Source organism: Symphalangus syndactylus, chromosome 18 (genome assembly GCF_028878055.3).
Source record: "Symphalangus syndactylus isolate Jambi chromosome 18, NHGRI_mSymSyn1-v2.1_pri, whole genome shotgun sequence".
In the NCBI taxonomy this organism is placed as follows: domain Eukaryota; kingdom Metazoa; phylum Chordata; class Mammalia; order Primates; family Hylobatidae; genus Symphalangus; species Symphalangus syndactylus.
Genome location: NC_072440.2, coordinates 27,766,458 through 27,787,109, shown reverse-complemented (window position 1 = coordinate 27,787,109; position 20,652 = coordinate 27,766,458). Strand labels below are relative to the sequence as shown.

Here is a 20,652-nt window from a genome sequence, read left to right as displayed (position 1 = left end):
TTTACCCTGTCAAATCTCTTAATCGTCACAACAGTCTTTGGGATAGGTACTGTGATTAATTCTACTTGACAGATGAGGAACTGGCCAAGGAAAGTAAAATAGTGAACCTAAAGTCATGCAATTAAGACATACCGTAGGCTGGGGCAGTGGCTCACACCTGTAATAACACCGGGAGGCTGAGGTGGGAGGATTGCTTGAGCTCAGGAGTTCAAGACCAGCCTGGGCAACAAAGTGACACTCCATCTCTTAAAAAAAAAAAAAAAAAAAAAAAAAAAAGAAGTGGGTGTGGTGATATGCTCCTGCAGTTCCAGCTACTCAGAGGGCTGAGGTGGGAGGATCGCTTGAACTGGGGAGGTGAAGGCTACAGTGAGCCTTGATTGTGCCACTGCTGTCCAGCCTGGGTGACAGAGTGAGACTCTATTTCAAAACAAAAACAAAACCAAAAACAAAACATACCATAGCTGAGATTCAATGCAGCTTGTTCCCAAGCCTGTATTCCTAACTGTGAAGCTTTTGCTGTCTTTTAGCCAAGCAAATCACTGTCTTTCAGACCAGTTGTATGTTACAAAAGGACTTTGTGCTGAGGCTACAGAGAACATGGGATGGGATCAGACAGGCTGGATTTACATCTGCTAAGCCACTTCTAGCTGCTGGACCTCAGTCAAGTGCCACAACTTTGCTGAGCTTTTCTTTCCTCATATGTAAAGTGAGGACAGGAACATGCAAGGTCCCCTTATCTGAGGATAGCAGGTATGATATTGTGAAATGTACACAGTATTTTGACTTCGTTCTTTCTCCTGTTTCCTGGCATACAATGCCTAAACTCCTTAGAATCTCCCAAATGATGTATTTTTGTATGCTAATGAGGTGACTGGTGGCTGGCAGCCCCTAGGTAGTTTCAGGATAGGCACTGGTCACAGGAAAGACTAAGGGAAGATTAGAGGATTGGGATTCAGCTCCACCCCCCAACCTCTGGGGAGAAGAGAGGGGCTGAAGACTAACCTGATCACAAATGGCCAGTGATGTAATGAGTCCTGCTTATGTAATGAAGCTTCCTTGAAAACCCAAAAGGACTGGGTTCTTGGAACTACTGGATGGCAGAACACGTGGAGGTTCCTGGAGGGTGGCACACCCAGGGGAGGGCAGGGAAGCTCCTTGCCCTTTTCCACATGCTTCACCCTATGCATTTCTTCATCTGTACCCTTTGTAATATCCTTTATAATAAACCAGTACATGTAAGTGTTTCCCTGAGTTCTGTGAGCCACACTAGCAAATTAGTCAAACCCAAGGAGAGGGTTGTGGGATCCCTGATTTGTAGCCAGTTGGTCAGAGCACAGGTGAAACAACCTGAGACTTGCATTGGCATCAGAAATGTGGGACAGTCTTGTGGGACTGAGCCCTTAGCCTGTGGGATCTGATGTTATCTCCAGGTAGTGTGGGAATTGGAGGACACCCAGCTTGTGTCTGCTGCAGAATTGCTTGCTTGCTTCAACAAGCAAGGAAATTCCCCATCCCCCTGCTGAAGCATGTTGTGAGAGTATAGTAGAAGAAACTGAGTGGGTCACAGGGAAAGTCCCTTAATGTGAATCTTCTTAAAATGGAGACCAACATTTCATAGGAAGCAGTGGTGGAAAAAAGACTTGCCTGAGGTTCCATTTTGTGAAAATGAAAATAAAGTATGAAAATAAGCGGCCAGGGCAGTGGCTCACGCCTGTAATCCCAGCACTTTGGGAGGCCCAGGCGGGCAGATCACGAGGTCAGGAGATCGAGACCAACCTGGCAAACACTGTGAAATTCCGTCTCTACTAAAAATACAAAAAAATTAGCCGGGCGTGGTGGTGGGTGCCTGTGGTCCCAGCTACTCGGGAGGCTGAGGCAGGAGAATGGCATGAACCTGGGAGGTGGAGCTTGCAGTGAGCCAAGATCACACCACTGCACTCCAGCCTGGGCGACAGAGCAAGACTCTGTCTCAAAAAAAAAAAAAAAAAGAAGCATATTTATAAAGTTTACATTTTAATTCCTTGGATAAAAAGGAACATAGGATCATGGTTAGTGGTACAGGCTGCATTTGAACACCATTTTCTAACTATGTAGTCTTATGCAATTTTCTAACTATGTAATCTTATGCAAATTATATTTTTCAATTTTGTGGCAATTCTAGGAATGAATAGAATGTGAACCGTGTGTGTGTCTGTGTGTGTAGTATATCATTAATTAAGGAGGGGGCGTGAAATTTCCTGATCAAATTGATTGACTGTACACTATACAATCTACACAGTCACGTTTGATTTTCTTTTCTTTTCTTTTCTTTTTTTTTTTTTTTTTGAGACAGAGTTTTGTTCTTGTCACCCAGGCCGGAGTGCAATGGTGCGATCTTGGTTCACTGCAGTCTCCTTCTCCTGGGTTCAAGTGATTCTCTTGCCTCAGCCTCCCGAGTAGCTGGGATTACAGGCCGCCACCACCACACCCAGCTAATTTTTTTTTTTCGACAGAGTTTTGCTCTTGTTGCCCAGGTTGGAGTGCAATGGTGCGATCTTGGCTCACTGCAACCTCTGCCTCCTGGGTTCAAGTGATTCTCCTGCCTCAGCCTCCCAAGTAGCTGGGATTACAGGCACCTGCCACCACACCCAGCTAATTTTTTGTATTATTTTAGTAGAGATGGGGTTTCGCCATGTTGGCCAGACTGGTCTCGAACTCCTCACCTCTGGTGATCCACCTGCCTCAGCCTCCCAAAGTACTGGGATTACAGACATGAGCCAACATGCCGGGCCTCACGTTTGATTTTCAAAGCATGATTATGAGGGTCATTTTTATTAGAAATACCCAAAAACTTCTTCCATTTTCTCAAGGAGGGGGAAGGTGCTCTTATTCCTTTAATATGGACACTGTTATCTTTGAAACCTTTGTCTTATGATTTTCTTTTTAAGTTGTTAATGGGTCTGTGCCACATTCTCATTTGACTTGACAAGGGTTCATTTAACTTGATAAGGGTACATTTTGAAGATCCGCCTCTAAAAAGTGAGCCTTTTTCCCTAGTTGTCAAGCTATAAGTATTTTTCCCAGTAGTTTTCCTTCAGGCTTTGTAGAATTAGGCATGGCCTATGGCATGTGGCTAGCTTATCAAGTTAAATTCTCATTGAACGATAGCTTCATATATAATTTCAGCAGTTCTCATGAGACTATTCTTTATTAAAAATGCCATGCTTTAAAAAATGTTCTAAATGTATTGTAAGTTGATTTGTCTTTTATTTACACCATTCGGTAACAACACCAAGACCAATGCAAACAAACAATATACACAAAATCTGTTCTCTCTAAATATGGCATGATTAGAGAATAGATGCCAGCATTGAGTGGAGTGGAGGAGGGGAATAGAGAATGATCAGGGAGGCAGTTGCTTGCGTAAGCTTTATTTTATAATATAAGCGTTCAGTTCATTTTTTGAGTATTTTTATCTGTAGATATCATTGGCTTTTTCATATAACCTTGTAATGGCAGAGACTTGGAAAGGAATTGTTAAGTAACAAGGACTTCCTATATATTCCTTTCAAGGCTGCTATGAGGATCATCTGAGATGATATTTGCAGAATATTGAGCAAGGTGCCTGAGTATTACCTGTTAATTAGTTTTGTAAAAGGCACACAAACCAATGTTTATTGACATATTCAAAGACAAAATTAAAGTGATAGGTTTTATATTCATTCTGCCATAGAATATTTTATTTAGATGCAAAAATGTGAGAAATTCAGAATTTCATAAAGTCAAGAATTGATATTTTTCCGTGTAAATGTTATATTTACTTTCCTCTTTTATTAAAAACATTTTTAGCTGTTTAAAATAGTCTAATACTTTTTTTTTTAGAGTTAACAAGCAATAAAAGATATTTGGATATTATGTATTCCTCGTAAGTCTATAATACTGTATCTTGATGTTCTTTTTATAAGAGCTTCCCCCATTTGGGGAACAAACCTAAAAATTCTGGCTGTGTACTAAGGCCCCAAGTCATTCCCTGGTGTCTGCCAGCAAATGTTTGAAAATACTTTGGTTTTTTATGTCCCAAGAAACATTTCTGGAAAATGTGATACAATTTTTTTAAGTACTTGATTATGAAAAACTTGGTAATTGCAGATAAAGAACTCAAACTTTCACAGATAAAATGAAATATAGAGGGTGGCATTTATATAGTGAAAAGTGACAGCACATCAAGGACTTAAGCAATTGTAACTTGCCTAGCAAATACAAATTTGTTTTATTATCAAACTTGGTGTGAAAGGAGGCACAGCGTCGTTTAGCCATGTGGCTCTGCAAGTGAGCACGGAACTCAGTGCTCTACTGTGAAAGAGGAATTAACTTGGGGAAAATCCAAATGAGAATATAAAATTTTAAAATATATTTCAGTTTGAAGTTTCATGGTTTTATTGAGTATATATTTGCTCCAGCATATTTTTTTCTACAATTAGTCTAGGAAATTCTATTGGGCTTTTAGAAGGATTAGGACTGAGAGTGAGAACAGTGGTGACTTTATTTTTTTTCAAGGAATGAAAAGTGGTTGCTCTGAAAAACAAAATTAATTGCTGTTCAAATGGTTTTTAAATTTCTGTACTGAAAAATGGCAAATGGTAGTGTAATGAATAATGAAATACAAGTTATTGGATATAAAGTGAAATGTAAATAACATTGTCTAGCTCTTGACATTTCACCTTTTGCTGAGATCATAGTATATAATCCAAATTTGAGGGAGGCCTTTGATACAGCTGGTTTCTTCCTGACTGAAAAGTGCAAAGCGTTGGCATCTGGGTCCTTCTTGAAGCTGTGTGATGTGTTGGACTTTGGACTGTAGTCCACTGTGGCCTGCCTTCTCACTGTGTAAACACACACCTACATGGGCTCCCGTGAGCTTGCCACACGCCACAGGCCATGCCTGATTCTACAAAGCCTGAAGGAAAAATACTGGGAAAAATACTTATAGCTTGACAACTAGGGAAAAAGTCTCACTTTTTAGGGGTAGATCTTCAAAATGTACCCTTATCAAGTTAAAAAAAAAGGGGGGGGTTAGCATGTACCCTATTTAATGTATTTATTTATAATCATTTATAAATCATATTACTGTAACAAGGTGTGTGTATATATATATATATATATTTTTTTTTTTTTTTGACTAGGGATAGGATCTTCCTCTGTTGCTCAGACTGAAGGGCAGTGGTGCAGTGGCACGATCATACCTCACTGTAGCCTACAACTCCTGGGTTTGAGAGATCCTCCTGCCTCAGCCTCCTGAGTAGCTAGGACTACAGGCATGCACCACCATGCCTGGCTAATTTCAAAATTATTTTTATAGAGATAAGGTCTTGCTATGTTGCCCAGGCTGATCTCAAACTCCATGACATGTTCTCTTTGGAAGATTAAAAAAAAAATTAGAAATCTCTTTCTCCAAAAATTTACAGAATGCCATGTGAGAGCTTTTGTAGGTAGCAAACTTTAAATGATTTTTTTGCAACAAAATCAATGGAAACATGGACAGATACTCTTTCAAAATGTTGTTACTGGCTGGGCCTGGTGGCTCACGCCTGTAATCCCAGCACTTTGGGAGGCCAAGGCAGGCAGATCACCTGAGGTCAGGAGTTCGAGACCAGCCTGGCCAACATGGCAAAATCCTGACTCTACTAAAAATACAAAAAGTAGCTGGGTGTGGTGAAACACACCTGTAATCCCAGCCACTTGGGAGGCTGAGGCAGGAGAATCATTTGAATCCAGGAGGCGAAGTTTACAGTGAGCCGAGATTGCGCCACTGCACTCCAGCCTGGGCCACAGAGCGAGACTCTGTCTCAAAAAAAAAAAAAAAAAGTTCTTACTGTGGCATGTACTATCTATAATCTGTTTCTTTTGAAATATTTTCTCTTTCACTTATTAAAATATCACTTTTTTCTGAAATGGCAGGTCAAAAAAAAAAAAAGAAAAAGTATTACTTTTTTCTTGAAGGAACAGGCTAGTTGTTTGAAAAACCAGTAGGTTTATAACACTTCTGTTTTTGTAAGAGAAAATTATGTAGTACATGTTTAAGTTTGACAACTTTTTAAAGTGCTTTGCCACAATATAACCAGCACGTCTCAATGCAGTATAGATTTTTATGGTTACTTCCTATCTCATTACATAAATTGGAAAGATTTGACCACATTGGAGTTCTTATTTCCACAAAATTAACCATGTTGATTGATTAATGTCCCATAGAACATTTTGTGCTTTTGGCTTCAAGTTCTTTGTTGCAGTACCTTGCTCATGAATGACAAAGTGAATGAATCTTGTGTGTGGTGTTTTTAAAACTTCTTATAAGAGCAGCTGCCTTACCAGTGGTTGTACTTGAACAGTTTTCGATAGAACACTATTTTTTATTAAAAAGGTAATTCACAGCTGGGCACCATGGCTCACACCTGTAATCCCAGCACTTTGGGAGGCCGAAGTGGATGGATCACCTGAGGTCAGGAGTTCAAGACCAGCCTGGTCAACATGGTGAAACCCCATCTCTACTAATAATATAAAAATTAGCTGGGCGTGGTGGTAGGCATCTGTAGTCCCAGCTACTCAGGAGGCTGAGGTAGGAGAATTGCTTGAACCTGGGAGGCAGAGCTTGCAGTGAGCTGAGATTGAGCCACTGTATTCCAGCCTGGGCAACAGAGTGAGACTCCATCTCAAAAAAAAAAGTAATTCACTCTTCAGAATATGTCTCCATATTCTTACTTCAAATGATGGGTTTTGGATGGGAGGGGAGTGACGGATTAAAGACTACACATTGGGTACAGTGTACACTGCTCGGGTGATGGGTGTACCCAAATCTCAGAAATCACCATAAAGAACTTATCTATGTAACGAGACACACCTCACCTGTTTCTCCAAAAACCTATTGAAATAAAAAATAAAAATTAAAATTTTTGAGTATATTTTATTATCAGATGAAATCTAGCAAATGCCACAAGTTGTTGTGAAAAACATCTGTACTTTTTTCTAAGTGTACAGCAAACTTCTTGCACAATCGAATTTGCTCTAATAGACTGGTTTCTTAAAATATTCAACAGTCATCAATAGTTTTACTCACAAAGAAATGCATTTTATCTTTTTTTTCTTTAGAGATGGAGTTTCGTCATGTTGCCCAGGCTAGTCTCAAACTCCGGGGCTCAAGCAATCCACCCTCCTCGGCCTCTCAAAGTGCTGGGATTACAGGCATGAACCGCCGAGCTTGGCCAAGGAATGCATTTTAGTTTGCTGCTTTATTTCTCTGTATTATTTCAGCTATTTTTTTTTTTAGCTTCCACATTTCCTATAGTAATGCATTTTTTTTTGGCTATTAAGTGGGAATCCCAAAGTACTGGGATTATGTACAAAAATACATAAGGATCTTCCAATTTTATCAAGTTAATCAAATTTTGTGAAAGACTGGAATTGTATAAGGCATGACTGTAAACATAGATGACAAATAGCTAATATCTTGAAGTGCAGCAGATATTTAAGGTGAGGATCATAGTATATGCTAATGGATATAAATTAATTTTTTAAATGCCTTCTTGATAATTTAGAATTTTGGAAGGATCAACTTCTTAAAGTTCCTGGGTTGGCCATTATTTTTATTTTATGGGTGGCTGGTGAACAATTTATATTTGGAATAGGAGTCTCAGTTCTTTCATATTCTTGTTAGTATTATCTTTAATTTGAAGTTTCTCAGACTCTGGTTTGTAAAGTTAGTTTCATTAAAAATTGATGATTATAGGCTGGGCATGGTAGCTCATACCTGTAACCTTAGAACTTTGGGAGGCTGAGGCAGGTGGATCACTTGAGGTTAGGAGTTGGAGACAATCCTGGCCAACATAGTGAAACCTTGTCTCTCCTAAAAAATACAAAAATTAGCTGGGCATGGTGGTGCATGCCTGTAATATCAGCTATTCGCTAGGCTAAGGCACAAGAATTGGTTGAACCTGGGAGGCAGAGTTTGCAGTACGCCAAGATCATGCCACTGTGCTCTAGCCTGGGCAACAGAGCAAGACTCTGTCTCAAAAAAAAAATTGATGATTATTTTCTGTAATCCCAGCACTGTGGGAGGCCAAGGCAGGAGGATCACTTGAGGCCAGGGGTTTGAGACCAGCCTAAACAACACAGCAAGACCCTATCTCTATAAAAAAATACAACTTAGCACACCTGTCATCTTAACCATGTGGGAGGCTGAAGCAGGAGGATTGCTTGAGCCCAGGATATCAAGGTTACAGTGAACTATGATTGTGCTGCTGCATTCCAGCCTGGATGACAGAGTGATACTGTTTCAAATAATAACAATAATAAATGGATTATTATAATCTATAAACCCATTTAAGTGGGTCCACATAAACTGCCATAGGGGCATGATATTTTAAATAAAATTGAGGGCTGAGAAGGGCCCTGTTGTCAAACCCTCTGCCTTGTAAGACCCTCAGTCATCTCTCAAGATGTCTCAGGAAACATGACTTGGGACCTAGGAGGGTGCTATCACCATTGTGTATATGAAGTATTAGTAGAACTTAAATGACTTTATAAAAAATAACTCAAAATAGAACTTTTCATATTCTCTTTCTTGCCAAGTGTATCCTCTGGGGATTACTGTACTAAATGTCACAATTCATTTTTTTTTTTTTTTTTTTTGAGATGGGGTTTCACTCTTATTGCCCAGGCTGGAGTACAATGTCACAATCTCAGCTCATTGCAACCCCTGCCTCCTGGGTTCAAGCGATTCTCCTGCCTCAGCCTCCAGAGTAGCTGAGATTACAGGTGCCTGCCACCTTGCCCAGCTAATTTTTGTATTTTAGTAGATATGGGGGTTTCACCATATTGGTCAGGCTGGTCTTGAACTCCTGATCCACCTGCCTCAGCCTCCCAAAGTGCTGGGATTACAAGTGTGAGCCACTGTGCCCAGCCCCACAATTCATTCTTAAGAGAAGCCTCTAAAGTACTGCAGCAGGGCTGGGGCTGGGCATGGTGGCACACGCCTGTAATGCCAGCCACTAGGGAGGCTAGGGCACAAGAATCACCTGAACCTGGGAGGCGGAGGTTGCAGAGCCAGGCTTGACCTAAGGAGCAGAACCCAGGCCTCAAGTGTGCAGTGGGAGGGAGGCAAGGGCATAGGGACAAGTGAGTCTCTCTGTCTGCCCCATTTAGAATTATCATGCAGCCTGCTCCTCCCTTTCTCCTAATCTTTCATTCAGCTTGGAACTCCTTGAGGGCTGGACCACTTTCTGGTCGACCCAGAAGGCATGTCTTTATTATCTTTGTGTAATACCTGGCCCACAGTTGGTGTTCAGTGAGTGATGCTGGGTTTTTTGTTTTTTCTAAGTAGGAAACAAGTTTCTAAGTGCTAGTTGTTTACTTTTAAATTTTTAATTGTGGCAAAATAGACAACATAAAATTTACCATCTTAACCATTTTTAACATAGGCCAGTAGTGTTAAATATATTCACATTGCTGTGAAACTGTTGCCATTGTCCATCTCCAGAACACTTTCATCTATGCAAAACTGAAAGTCCATATCCAATAAAGAATAAAGTCCTCTGTGCCCCACCCCTGGCAACTACCAATCATTTTTTTTTCTGTTTCTCATCTCAAACTCACGTTTGATTACTCTAGGTACCTCATATAACTGGCATCATTAGTATTTGTCCTTTTTGTCTGAGTTATTTCACTTAGGATAATGTTGTCAAGGCTTGTCCAATTGTAGCACGTGTTGTAATTGTATTCCCTTTTGAGGCTGAATAACATTCCCCTGTATGTATATATCACATTTTGTTTATCCATCCCTCTGTGCTATTTTTTAAAGGGGCAGGCACACCGAGAGGCAGATCCAGGTGCACACGCCTGGCAGAGCGGTTGGCTAGCTTGACAGTGGGCTGCATCCTACCCATGCGATCATGCAGCTGAACTCTCTGGCCCTCTGTGTAAGGGAGGCAATAGAACTATCTTGTCACTGTGCTGTTCTGCCTCACCTGGCCAAAAGTGGACTCTGACTTTGGAATCACCTGTGAGCCAAGCGATGAACACAGGTGAAACTTTCAACATACTTATGTCGACCTTTCTTGGCTTTCTGAAATATTTTTGTTTTAGGAGCAGTCTGTGGGATAATGTCTGGGGTCATAGGGTTTCCATATGTGTGGAAACTCATATAAAATAATAAAGGTGGTAGGATATATATTTTTTCAAGTTCAAATTGTTTTTATTTTGCTTCATGTAGACACTACATGTACTATAATTTTTTATTTTGATAATATATAGAAGGTTTACCATTTGAACCATTTTTTCAGGTACAACTCAGTGGAACTAAGTACATTCACATTGTTGTGCAACCATCACCCCTACCAGCCAACTCCGGAACTTCTTTGTCTTCCCAAACTGAAACTCTATAGCCATTAAATAATAACTCTCCATTCTCCCCAACGTCCAGCTTCTGGTAATCTCTATTCTACTTTTTTCTGTGAGTTTGACTATCTAAGGTACCTCATATAAGTAGAATCATACAGTATTTGTCCTTTTGTGATTGGCTTATTTTTCTTAGCATAATGTCTTTAAGGCTCATTCGTGTTATAACATGTACTAGCATTTTGTTTCTTTTCAAGGCTGAATAATATTCCATTGCAGGTGTATACCACATTGTGATTATCCATCCATCCGTCAGTGGACATTTGGGTTTTTCTATCTTTTGGCTATTGTGAATAATTGCTGCTATGAACATAGGTATAAAAATTTCTGTTTGAGTCCCTGCTTTCAATTCTTGGGGTATATACCTGGAAGTAGAATTGCTAAGTCATATGGTAATTCTACGTGTAATTTTTTGAGGGGCCATCATATTGTGTTCTAGGGGAGGATATTTTATTTAGATAGCATCTTAGTCCTCTATTCTTTTATATTTTGTCTCTGCAGTTTTCCCATCTAATGAGTTTGCTCCTCCCTCCACAATGTTGATAACTGGAGAGCTCTGCTGGTCAGTTCCATGGGGCCTCCTGCAATAACTGCTCTTGTTTGTTATTTTCATTGCAGATGCGAAAGCCATGGAGTTGAGCTGCAGCGAAGCACCTCTTTACGTAAGTTGCTAAGCACTGGGCTTCAGGTCCAAGGGGCCCTTTCTTAACTCCAAACCGTGTGACTGAAGTGGGGAGAAATGTTTTTCTTGCTATTGAGTTAAGGCTTTTTAAAAACAACACACTGAGCGTTACTGTCTAGTTCAAGTATTTGCATGGAGCCTTTTAAAACTGGTTGGCTCCTGTTTTAAAGTCTGGATTTTATATTTCCCTCAGTATTTTTTTTAACTGTGTAATTTCTGGATTCAAACACTCAGTTCACTCATATGAATGGTGTGTGAACATATTATTTTATGATAATATCCTGATAATAGTCAAGAACTTTTCTATGTGTGTCTTTTTGAGGGGAAGGTTTCGTGATAATTGTGTCAGCTAAAAATATGAAATAAGAATTCAAACAAAAAGTGCTGGGACATAAACAGAAGTAGGAGTTGGCGCTGGGGGACAGGAATGTCCAAGGAGATTTGTAGTTAGATGTGCCGTCTAGGCCCAGGAGGATGCCATTCTGAGAACAACTCCTGGGGGTAACAGGGAAGTGAACAGATGATTTCCTCATGCAGAAAATGGCAGATGGCCTCATCTTTCCTCCTTCCTTCTGATTTCAGACAAAACTTCCTTTCTTGGAAAGGAACTGTGTTGGTGTGGGGCGGGGCCTGGGCAGGTGGGCCTGGGTGTGTGAGGAGACTGGAGTTTAGAGCAAAATTTCAAGGAACTGAAACAAATTTTTTTTTTTTTTTTTTTTTTTATTTATTTTTTTTTGAGATGGAGTCTTGCTCTGCCGCCAGGCCAGAGTGCAGTGACGTGATCTAAGCTCACTGCAACCTCCCCCTCCCAGGTTCAAGCAATTCCCCTGCCTCAGCCTCCCAAGTAGCTGGGATTACAGGCACGTGCCACCATGCCCAGCTAATTTTTTGTATTTTAGTAGAGATGGGGTTTCACCATGTTGGCCAAGACGGTCTCAATCTCCTGACCTCGTGATCCGAATGCCTCAGCCTCCCAAAGTGCTGGGATTACAGGCATGAGCCACCACACCCGGCCGGAATTGGAACAAATTTAATCAGAATCCTCAGTTGATGAGAATAGATTCATCCACTTCCCACACTTCACTACCCAGCCAAGTGCCTACTCACTCACCCTCACTCCCTTCTACACATAACACATACTTCTCTGGAGGAAGACAGAATCATAAACCAAATTGATTCCAGAATAGTAGAAAAGCTGCCCCTTGAGTTGCCCAGTGATCTCTAGTACTCTCTCTAGGTTGTGATTTTCAGGCCATAAAATGTGCCTGTATACAGTTGGGTTTGGCCCAGACATGATTAAAGATAAAAAAAAGGCTGGTCTGAGGCTAAATTGTAAAGTACTCCCAAATCTTACTGTTGTTTTTTCTGTGTGTGCCTTCCTATTTCTTACTCATTCCACCCTCCTCCCCTACCTCAAAACAGACAAATCCACAAACATAATTGTGACAGAAGCCTTGTAGCCGACCGACCTCCTCATGTAGCTATTTTGACCATAGACTTACTAGATTGTGACCAGATTTGGGGAAAAACCAATACACATTGCCCAAGGAGAGAAGAGATTTAAATGAACCAAATAAAAATAAAAACAAGTTTTTCTTTTCTCTTTTTCTTTTTTTTTTTTTTTTGAGACAGAGTCTGGCTCTGTCACCCAGGCTGGAGTGCAGTGGCACGGTCTAGGCTCACTGCAAGCTCCGCCTCCCGGGTTCACACCATTCTCCTGCCTCAGCCTCCCGAATAGCTGGGACTACAGACACCCGCCACCACGCCCGGCTAATTTTTTTTTCTTGTATGTTTTTAGTAGAGACGGGGTTTCACCGTGTTAGCCAGGATGGTCTCGATCTCCTGACCTTGTGATCTGCCTGCCTTGGCCTCCCAAAGTGCTGGGATTACAGGCGTGAGCCACTGCACCCCGCCAAAACCAAGTTTTTCTAGTTATTAAAAAAAATGCTGATTAGAGTAAAATGAAAAGTGTTGGAAAGTGTTAAGAAAATAAGTCATAATCTCACCCCCATGGATAATGTTATTATATTAAAATAGTAATATATTTTATCAATTTTAAGGTATAATTTCTTTTCTCATTTTAACATCTCTAAAATTGAGACGCTCTTACATTTGCTATGCTTCCTGGCAGATGTCATTACCTACACGTGTGTGACCTTGGTCACAGGGGTTCATATTGTTGTCATTTCAGTTTATTTATATACCTTGCTGGTACTACATAAATTAATTGCTTTCAAAATGACTTCACCCATAATCTAGCATTATAAGGCAAAGTTACTATGTAACTAGAAAGACTTGGAAATAACAGCATGTTACATGATAAAATCTATGTACAGATTAATTTAGAAAACGTCTTTTAATAAATATAAAATTCTAGGTAATTAAAAATTACATCCTAATTGGCATTTTTTCTAGTAGAATATTAAATGTATATTATAAATAATGATATCTTAGATAAGATATATGAAATATATTTAACATAACTGACTCTTACTACATATGATAGAGTATATAACATTTTTTAATTTAATTTAACATTTCTGGTCAATATTATTGCAAAATGAATTAAGCCAATCTAGCCACTTGGCCTCATCCAGCAAGAGGCCATTAGAGATATATCATAATGAAAACAAGTCTTAAGCCAAAATCTACCAAATGAGTAATGTCGTGCAGACAGAGCAGACTCAAAACTGTCCTACAATTTGTTTCTGTATTTTGGGGAAGAAACTGCTCTCTGCCCTTCTATCTTCAGAGGTTTGATAAATATTCACTTCTAGTTTCTCTTAGTTTACTATATGTTGGTTCATAAACCCTTAATATTTTTTCTTATTTATATATATTTATTGTAAAACATTAGAAAGAGACCCAGCAAAAAGAAAAAATTAAAACCTCATGTTTAATCCCGTGATGAATGATTAGCTCTGTTGGCATTTTGATACAGATTTTTCCAGAGTTTTATCTATATCTCTGTTGAATTTTATCAAGGGTCCTTTTGACATTTATTTAGATGATACAGTGTTTTCTCATTTGATAGTGATTTATTCGATCTCTTAATTTTGGTGACTTTATGTATGTACTTCTAGTAATCCTACTTAGTTATTTTGACTATTTCTTTTGGAAAAACAAATTAAAATAACTATGGCAAGTGTGTAATAAAGATACCCTCTCCACTGGAATTTGTGAAGAGTCCATTACATATTGGGAGGCTATATTAAAATTATAAAATAACACTATGCATAGTTGTATGTTAATGCCCTAGAAAAATCTAATTACAACAGACTTTTAAAAATATATAAATTAATAAGATTTACCTCAAGGACAATTAGATTACATAAGCGGAACAATAATCAGGAAGAAAAAAATTGATTGAAATTATTCCCCAATTTCTACCCACCTCTCAAAAAAGGGCACCTCATTCAGATGGGTCTTATAGGTGATTTTTTTATTCCTTTGCTTATAACCTGTTTTGATGGAATTCTTATAACATTTTTATGGCTAAAATGCTTCTTTGTCTCTTATTTGTCGGGTCACTTTAGAGAATCTTTCCTGAAGATGATAGACATCTTTATACCTATAGAAAATCTATGGATGTAAATATTTTCTTAAATTCCCCATGCATTTTGCTTGGTTGATAAAGAACACTTTTGATTTTTCTTTTTAAAGATTGTTTCTTCCACTATTGTTTTCCCCTTCTAGACAGAACAACTAATATCCAAAGATTGGATTGTTTTTTTCTTTTTGGGGAGAGAGGAGGGTTGCATTCTGGAAGGATTTTTTTTTTGAGATGGAGTCTTGCTCTGTCTCCAGGCTGGAGCGCAGTGGCACAATCTCGGCTCACTGCAACCTCAGCCTCTGGGTTCAAGTGATTCTCCTGCCTCGGCCTCCTGAGTAGCTGGGACTACAGATGCATGCCACCACGCCCGGCTAATTTTTTTGTATTTTTAGTAGAGATGGGGTTTCACCATGTTGGCCAGGATGGCCTCGATCTCTTGACCTCGTGATCCACCCACCTCGGCCTCCCAACATGCTGGGATTACAGGCGTGAGCCACCATGCCCGGCCAAGAATGTTTTTATCTTTGTTTTCCACTTAAGTTTTCAGTAGCATCAAGTTGTTTTTTTCTTGCTTGCCAGCACAATTTTAGATTCTATCACTTTTAGTTTTTATGTAGCATTGTCAAATCTTGGCCTTTTTATGCCCACATGGTTTTATAGAGATAATCTTTTACATTTTATTATGAGCACAAAGCAAGAATTAAATTTTTTTTTCTATACCTTTCAGGAATCTGTTTCAGAAGGAGGTGCAGTCTTTGGCTCTGTCTCTTGTGCTGTAGAATTTTTTTTGGCTCATTTCTGTTTGCTCATTTTTAGGAAGGAGACTCTACCTTCTTGGAGAATAGTAATATTCCTGAACTCAGCCACAGATTCAGTTAAATTTTTTATTTATTTTTTTAAATTTATTTTGAGATGGGGCCTCACTGTTGCCCAGGCTGGAGTGCACTGGCATAATCTTAGCTCACTGCACCCTTGACCACCTGGGCCCTAGCAAGCCTCCTGCCTTAGCCTCCCCAGTAGCTGGGACTACAGGCACATGCCACCATGGTCAGCTTTAGTCTAATTTTTAAAAGAATCCATGGCAGTTCCCTGAGTTGCAGTTGCAGAAAAAGAGAAACACTACTAAGATCAGAGAAGAAGCAGGAATTGGCAAGACTGGCAGCCAAGAGCTTTATAATATCACTTTGCGGAACTTAGGGATATATATGAGCATTGCAAATCCAATTTTTAGTCTCTAAGCAGCTTCCTGCATTCGTGCTTGAAAGGAAACTGAAGGAGCAGCACTGGAAGGCTAGTCTGTTTATTCCAAGGAGAAAAAAACAAAACAAAACACCAGAGGCCTGCAGTCTGATTTGAAGTCTAGGCTTAGTTTTTAGACTGAATGGTACAATAGTGTTAGGAGGTGTATCTTAAGCTAGAAAGAATTGTGGTGGTGAAGCTAATGAGAAGTGCAAAACCCTGGAAAAGTGTAAATTAGAATCAGTGGAACCAACCTAAGGTGTTTATTTTTCTGGCTGAAAATTCTTCAGTTAACACCACTTGGGAGCTTAAAAGTTCTGTACTGGAAATTATAAAGATATTATTATTTTGGTTTTATTTTTAAATTATTTTATTTTTAAATTTCACGTTGCCATGAGAAAGTAGATAATTTTGTTTTTAGATTATTGCTCTTAGTCTTCTTTTTCCTAGTTTGTGTGTAAAAAGAGATAGGAAACGATGCAAGGACAGCTTAAGAGGAGAGATTTTGCTTATTGGGCATTTAATTAAACTATGAGAGAGGAAGAGATTTTGCATTTACAAGCCAATTTGTGTTTTTGCTAATGAATGCTTTTTGATTACTTTTTATATTGAGTTTTCTCTAAATTTTGTAAATCAAGGAGAATTATAAAACAAATACCTATTCTACGTATTTATCCAAGAGCTCCTTTTTTACATTAATTATATTTTATTTTTGTATAAAGTATAATTGGCTGTGTGTGGTGGCATACACCTGTAATGTCAGCACTTTGAGAGGCCGCTTTGTCCTCCCGAGATCAGCCTGGTCAACATTGTAAGACTCTGTCTTTACAAAAAAAAAAAAAAAAAAAGCCACGTGTTGTGGCTCAAGCCTATAGTCCCAGCTACTTGGGAGGGTGAGGTGGGAGGATCACTTAAGCCAAGGAGTTCAAGGCTGCAGTGAGCTGTAATCACACCACTGCCCTCCAGCCTGGGTGAGAGAGCAATACCCTATCTCAACAAAAACAAAAGCTGTTTGTAAAGTATAATTAATGCTAGTCTTTCTGAAATATCAGTTTAGTGCTGTGAATAAAACAGAAAAGTCTGGCTTGAGAAATTGTTGGTTCCGAAGATTTTTCCATTTTTCCTCAATTAAAATGGCTTTATTTAAAATGATTAAATAACACTTGCTTATTATTAAGAATATAATAGTAAGTAAAATTATTAAAAAGAAAGTGAAGATCATTTGAAGTTCTACCTTTTTTTTTTTTTTTTTTTTTTTTTTTTTTTTGAGACAAATTCTTGCTGTGTCACCCAGGCTGGGGAGTGTAGTGCGATCTTGGCTCACTGCAGCCCCCACCTCCCAGGTTCAAGCAATCCTTCTGCCTCAGCCCCCAGAGTAGCTGGGACTAGAGGCATGAGCCACCACACCTGGCTAATTTTTGTATTTTTTGTAGAGATGGTGTCTTGCCATGTTGCCCAGGCTGGTCTCAAACTTCTGGGCTCAAGAGATCCACCCACCTTGGACTCCTAAAGTGCTGGGATTATTGGCATGAGCCACTGTGCCCAGTGAGATTCTCCTTTTTAGAGAACTTTATTAGTATTTTGGTAAACACTAAAATTTGTTTGGCAAATGTACACACACACACACACACACACACACACACACACACGACATTTCATAAGGAATTATATGGGAATGCTGTTTTATACTTCCCCGTTTTATACTTCCCGTTCCTGTACTCTGAGGTAACCCTTAGAGTCACCTCCTGCAGGGGTTCTTAGCAGCATCAGCATCCCTAGGAACTTGCCAGAAATGCCAATGCTCAGACCTCATGCTGGACCTACTGAATCAGACACTCTGGATGGGGCCCAGCAATCTGTGTTTTAATAAAACTTTCAAGCGATTCTGCTGTGTGCTAAAGTTTGAGAACCATGGACTTAGTGCAAACATTTTCATGTTTTTCTGTATTCATATATACATATACAAGTTTTAGTAGAAGAATCTTATTATGTGGACTTCTTTATCTTTTCCAACTCAGTGATACTTTGTATAAACTCCTATAAGCCATCAGACATAGCTCAAATTCACTCTAATTAATGAATAGGTATGGGTCAAGCTCATTCCGTATTGATGGCCATTCGCTTTGTTTCAGTTTTTGGCAATCATGAACAATTATTCACCAGACATCCTGTCCATATGTTCTTATATGTTGATACTTTCATCTCTGTGGGATAGATTCCTAGGAGTAGAATTGCTGGATGAAGCACATACATATTTTAAATTTTAGTGGATTGCTTTGCAAATGAGATCTAATAGTTGACATTTTATTCAGCAACTTTCAGAAATATTTAATGTCTATTTCTTTAGCTTTAATAACTGATAATTATGTAACTGGGGATTATGTTCTCATTTTCCTTGTGCAAAGAAAGGAGGGATGTTAAATTTTGTATGTTGATTAAGTTGGTGAAAGGTTAGAAGGGTCCTTCATTTCTCCCATTTCTCAAATTCTGACTAACATGAGTATCTAATCCATGGAGATTTTTTTAACATCTGCAGAGGGTGCATGTGTGAGACTGTGTGTGTGGGCTCTTGCTCCCTTCCACCCTTCTGACATGCTGTGCAGACATGTTAATCATAGCAACTGACTGAGAAGAGTGTAATCACTTTTTTCTCTGGAGGCTGCAAATTGTATAACCATTTGGGCAGTGGAGTTTTTTGCTTCAGTAGCTTGTTTCCAACTGGATCTAAGATACTTCGCTATTTCCTTAGCATTTTATGTTTATATTATTCTTTTATTCTGAGTCACTGTCTCCTGCTGTGTTTGGTCCCAAGAATGTTGGTTGCTGCTGGGCTCACTGTGGGTGTTGAAGGTATAATCTGATGTCTAGAGTTAGTGGAGGAAACTCTCTCCTATTCAGCCTTTTCTAATTTCTGGATGTTGGCATAGCTTCCATGAATACTTGGTGGAGCATGCTCCCCTTGGTCCCAGCCTTCTGCAGGGAGGGCCGGAAGACAGGGCCCAAGTTGTCTTGATGGACTCTTCCCCAGCTCAGGGAAGCAGCTTCCTATTGAGGTGGTAAGTGACTTGGTGGCTTTGTTCTGGGGTCACCCAGCAGGGGCCTTCTTCCGGATCCCTGCAGATTCCCTGTGGCTTTTGGGTCCTGTGGAAGGAAATCCTGTCCTCCAGACACTGCCCTTCTTTCTTGGTGGCCCTCCATCCCCCAGTGGGCTACCTATGACTGGCCTCATGCCCATCAACTCGAAATATTAGTCTGTGAGGGCATCTTGGGGACCTTTGCCTGGGCACCCTCACTTTGCTGAAGAGGAGATTAGTCTCCAAGAGGGAGATTGACTGGCTTGACTAAGTTAACTCAGCTGGTTTGACACTCTGGATTTTAAAATGCTCTATTAGAAGTCATAAGAATAATTTTTTTTGGCTCAGAAAGTTTGTTAGTGGCAGATCCCACAATAAGCCTGGGGTTTTTCTACCTTCACTGGTAATGACCTCCCCCACTGCTCTGCCACATCTCCATTTCCTCATTGACAAAGTACTCAAGGGCACCATTTTATCCTTTCCTGTCCTGCAGCTGCCTTTGTGCTTTCTGACATGAAGAATGGTGCTCCTTCATGGACCTTAAATTAAAGGGTCTCTCTTTTCTTTTATCTCACTAGAGGATGCTGGTGGTAACTATGCCTAGGCAAGCCCTGACCTTCTAAAGCTCATTTGCTCACAAGAAGCCAGACCTATTAATTGATGGTCATTTGCTCCATTCAGTTCTTCCCAGCTCAAAATAATAGAAATTTTCATTAGCTCAGGTGTCAGAGGGTGGTAGGTAAGGGTGTCTTTCAAAATAGGTTAGTACAGCTAAGTTTAGCTTAGCCAATGGAATCAGGCGGGGCTTTTGCCCGAATTCAACTTCTAGATCACGTGTTTACTTTGTGCAAATTTGTTTTTAGTGAATTATATTAACTTTACTTGTGTCTTTACTTAAACACAGCAGCATGTGCATCTCAGAGAATTGCCACCTGCTGGGATGTTTCTGCCATCGTCAGTTAATCTGTGCTCCCTGAAGTTGGTTTTCTTCGGTGGCTTTTGTTTTCTACTAACTTAACTTGACCTTTTCCTATCCTCTCTGAATGGCCTTGCTTTTATCTCTTTGCCTTTTCTCCTGTTTTCCTCCTGAGGGGGCAAACAAATTCCAAAGCAGCATGTTCTAGCCATAGAGCAAAGAGGACCGTGGTAACTGTTTTACCCAGCCTGGCCAGCAGCCATGAGATGTCAATTCCTGGGAAGTCTGAAGCTCCTTAGCTGCTGCAGGAGATTGCTTGGTAGTTCTGGCAGGAGCAGAGGGGAAAAGCTTCTCAGACTGTAGCAAAACCTTTGACTTACAAACATTTTACAAATCCTCCATTAGCTTCATCCCATTTCACATTTTGAAAGAAACAGTTCCCTCTTTCCTCAATACAATGCCACTTTATGGTGCCCCCTCTTACTGTCACAACTGAGATGATAAACTTCTGGGGGAAGGCCCAAAGGTGAATATACAACTACAGAAGACCACAGGAAAAGTCAGCCTAGCGCCCAGCTTTGAAGAAATTTCTTAGTGGGTGTGAGTTTCAGGTCCGCGGGTAAGTAAGTGCCAAGTGTTCTTAAAGTCTGATGCTGCCTCACTTCCTGTATTTCAGTGACAGCTCCCACAATTCGGGTGGTGTGCAGCCTGTATTTTTAACAAAGAACTTGAAGTAGCCAATATTTTTGTTCTATTTGAGTTT

General features: G+C 39.8%; 1 protein-coding gene across 3 annotated transcripts in view; it reads left to right on the top strand.

Moving 5' to 3' along the window:
- ARHGEF28 (Rho guanine nucleotide exchange factor 28) overlaps positions 1 to 20,652 on the top strand; it is a 306,206-nt gene that overhangs the window by 46,938 nt on the left and 238,616 nt on the right. For all 3 annotated transcript variants that reach the window (XM_055254426.2, XM_055254425.2, XM_055254424.2), the window contains exon 2: positions 11,044 to 11,087. In XM_055254426.2, coding sequence (XP_055110401.2) covers positions 11,055 to 11,087 — 33 coding nt within the window. In that variant the 5' untranslated portion in view covers positions 11,044 to 11,054. The remainder of the gene's footprint in view (positions 1 to 11,043; positions 11,088 to 20,652) is intronic.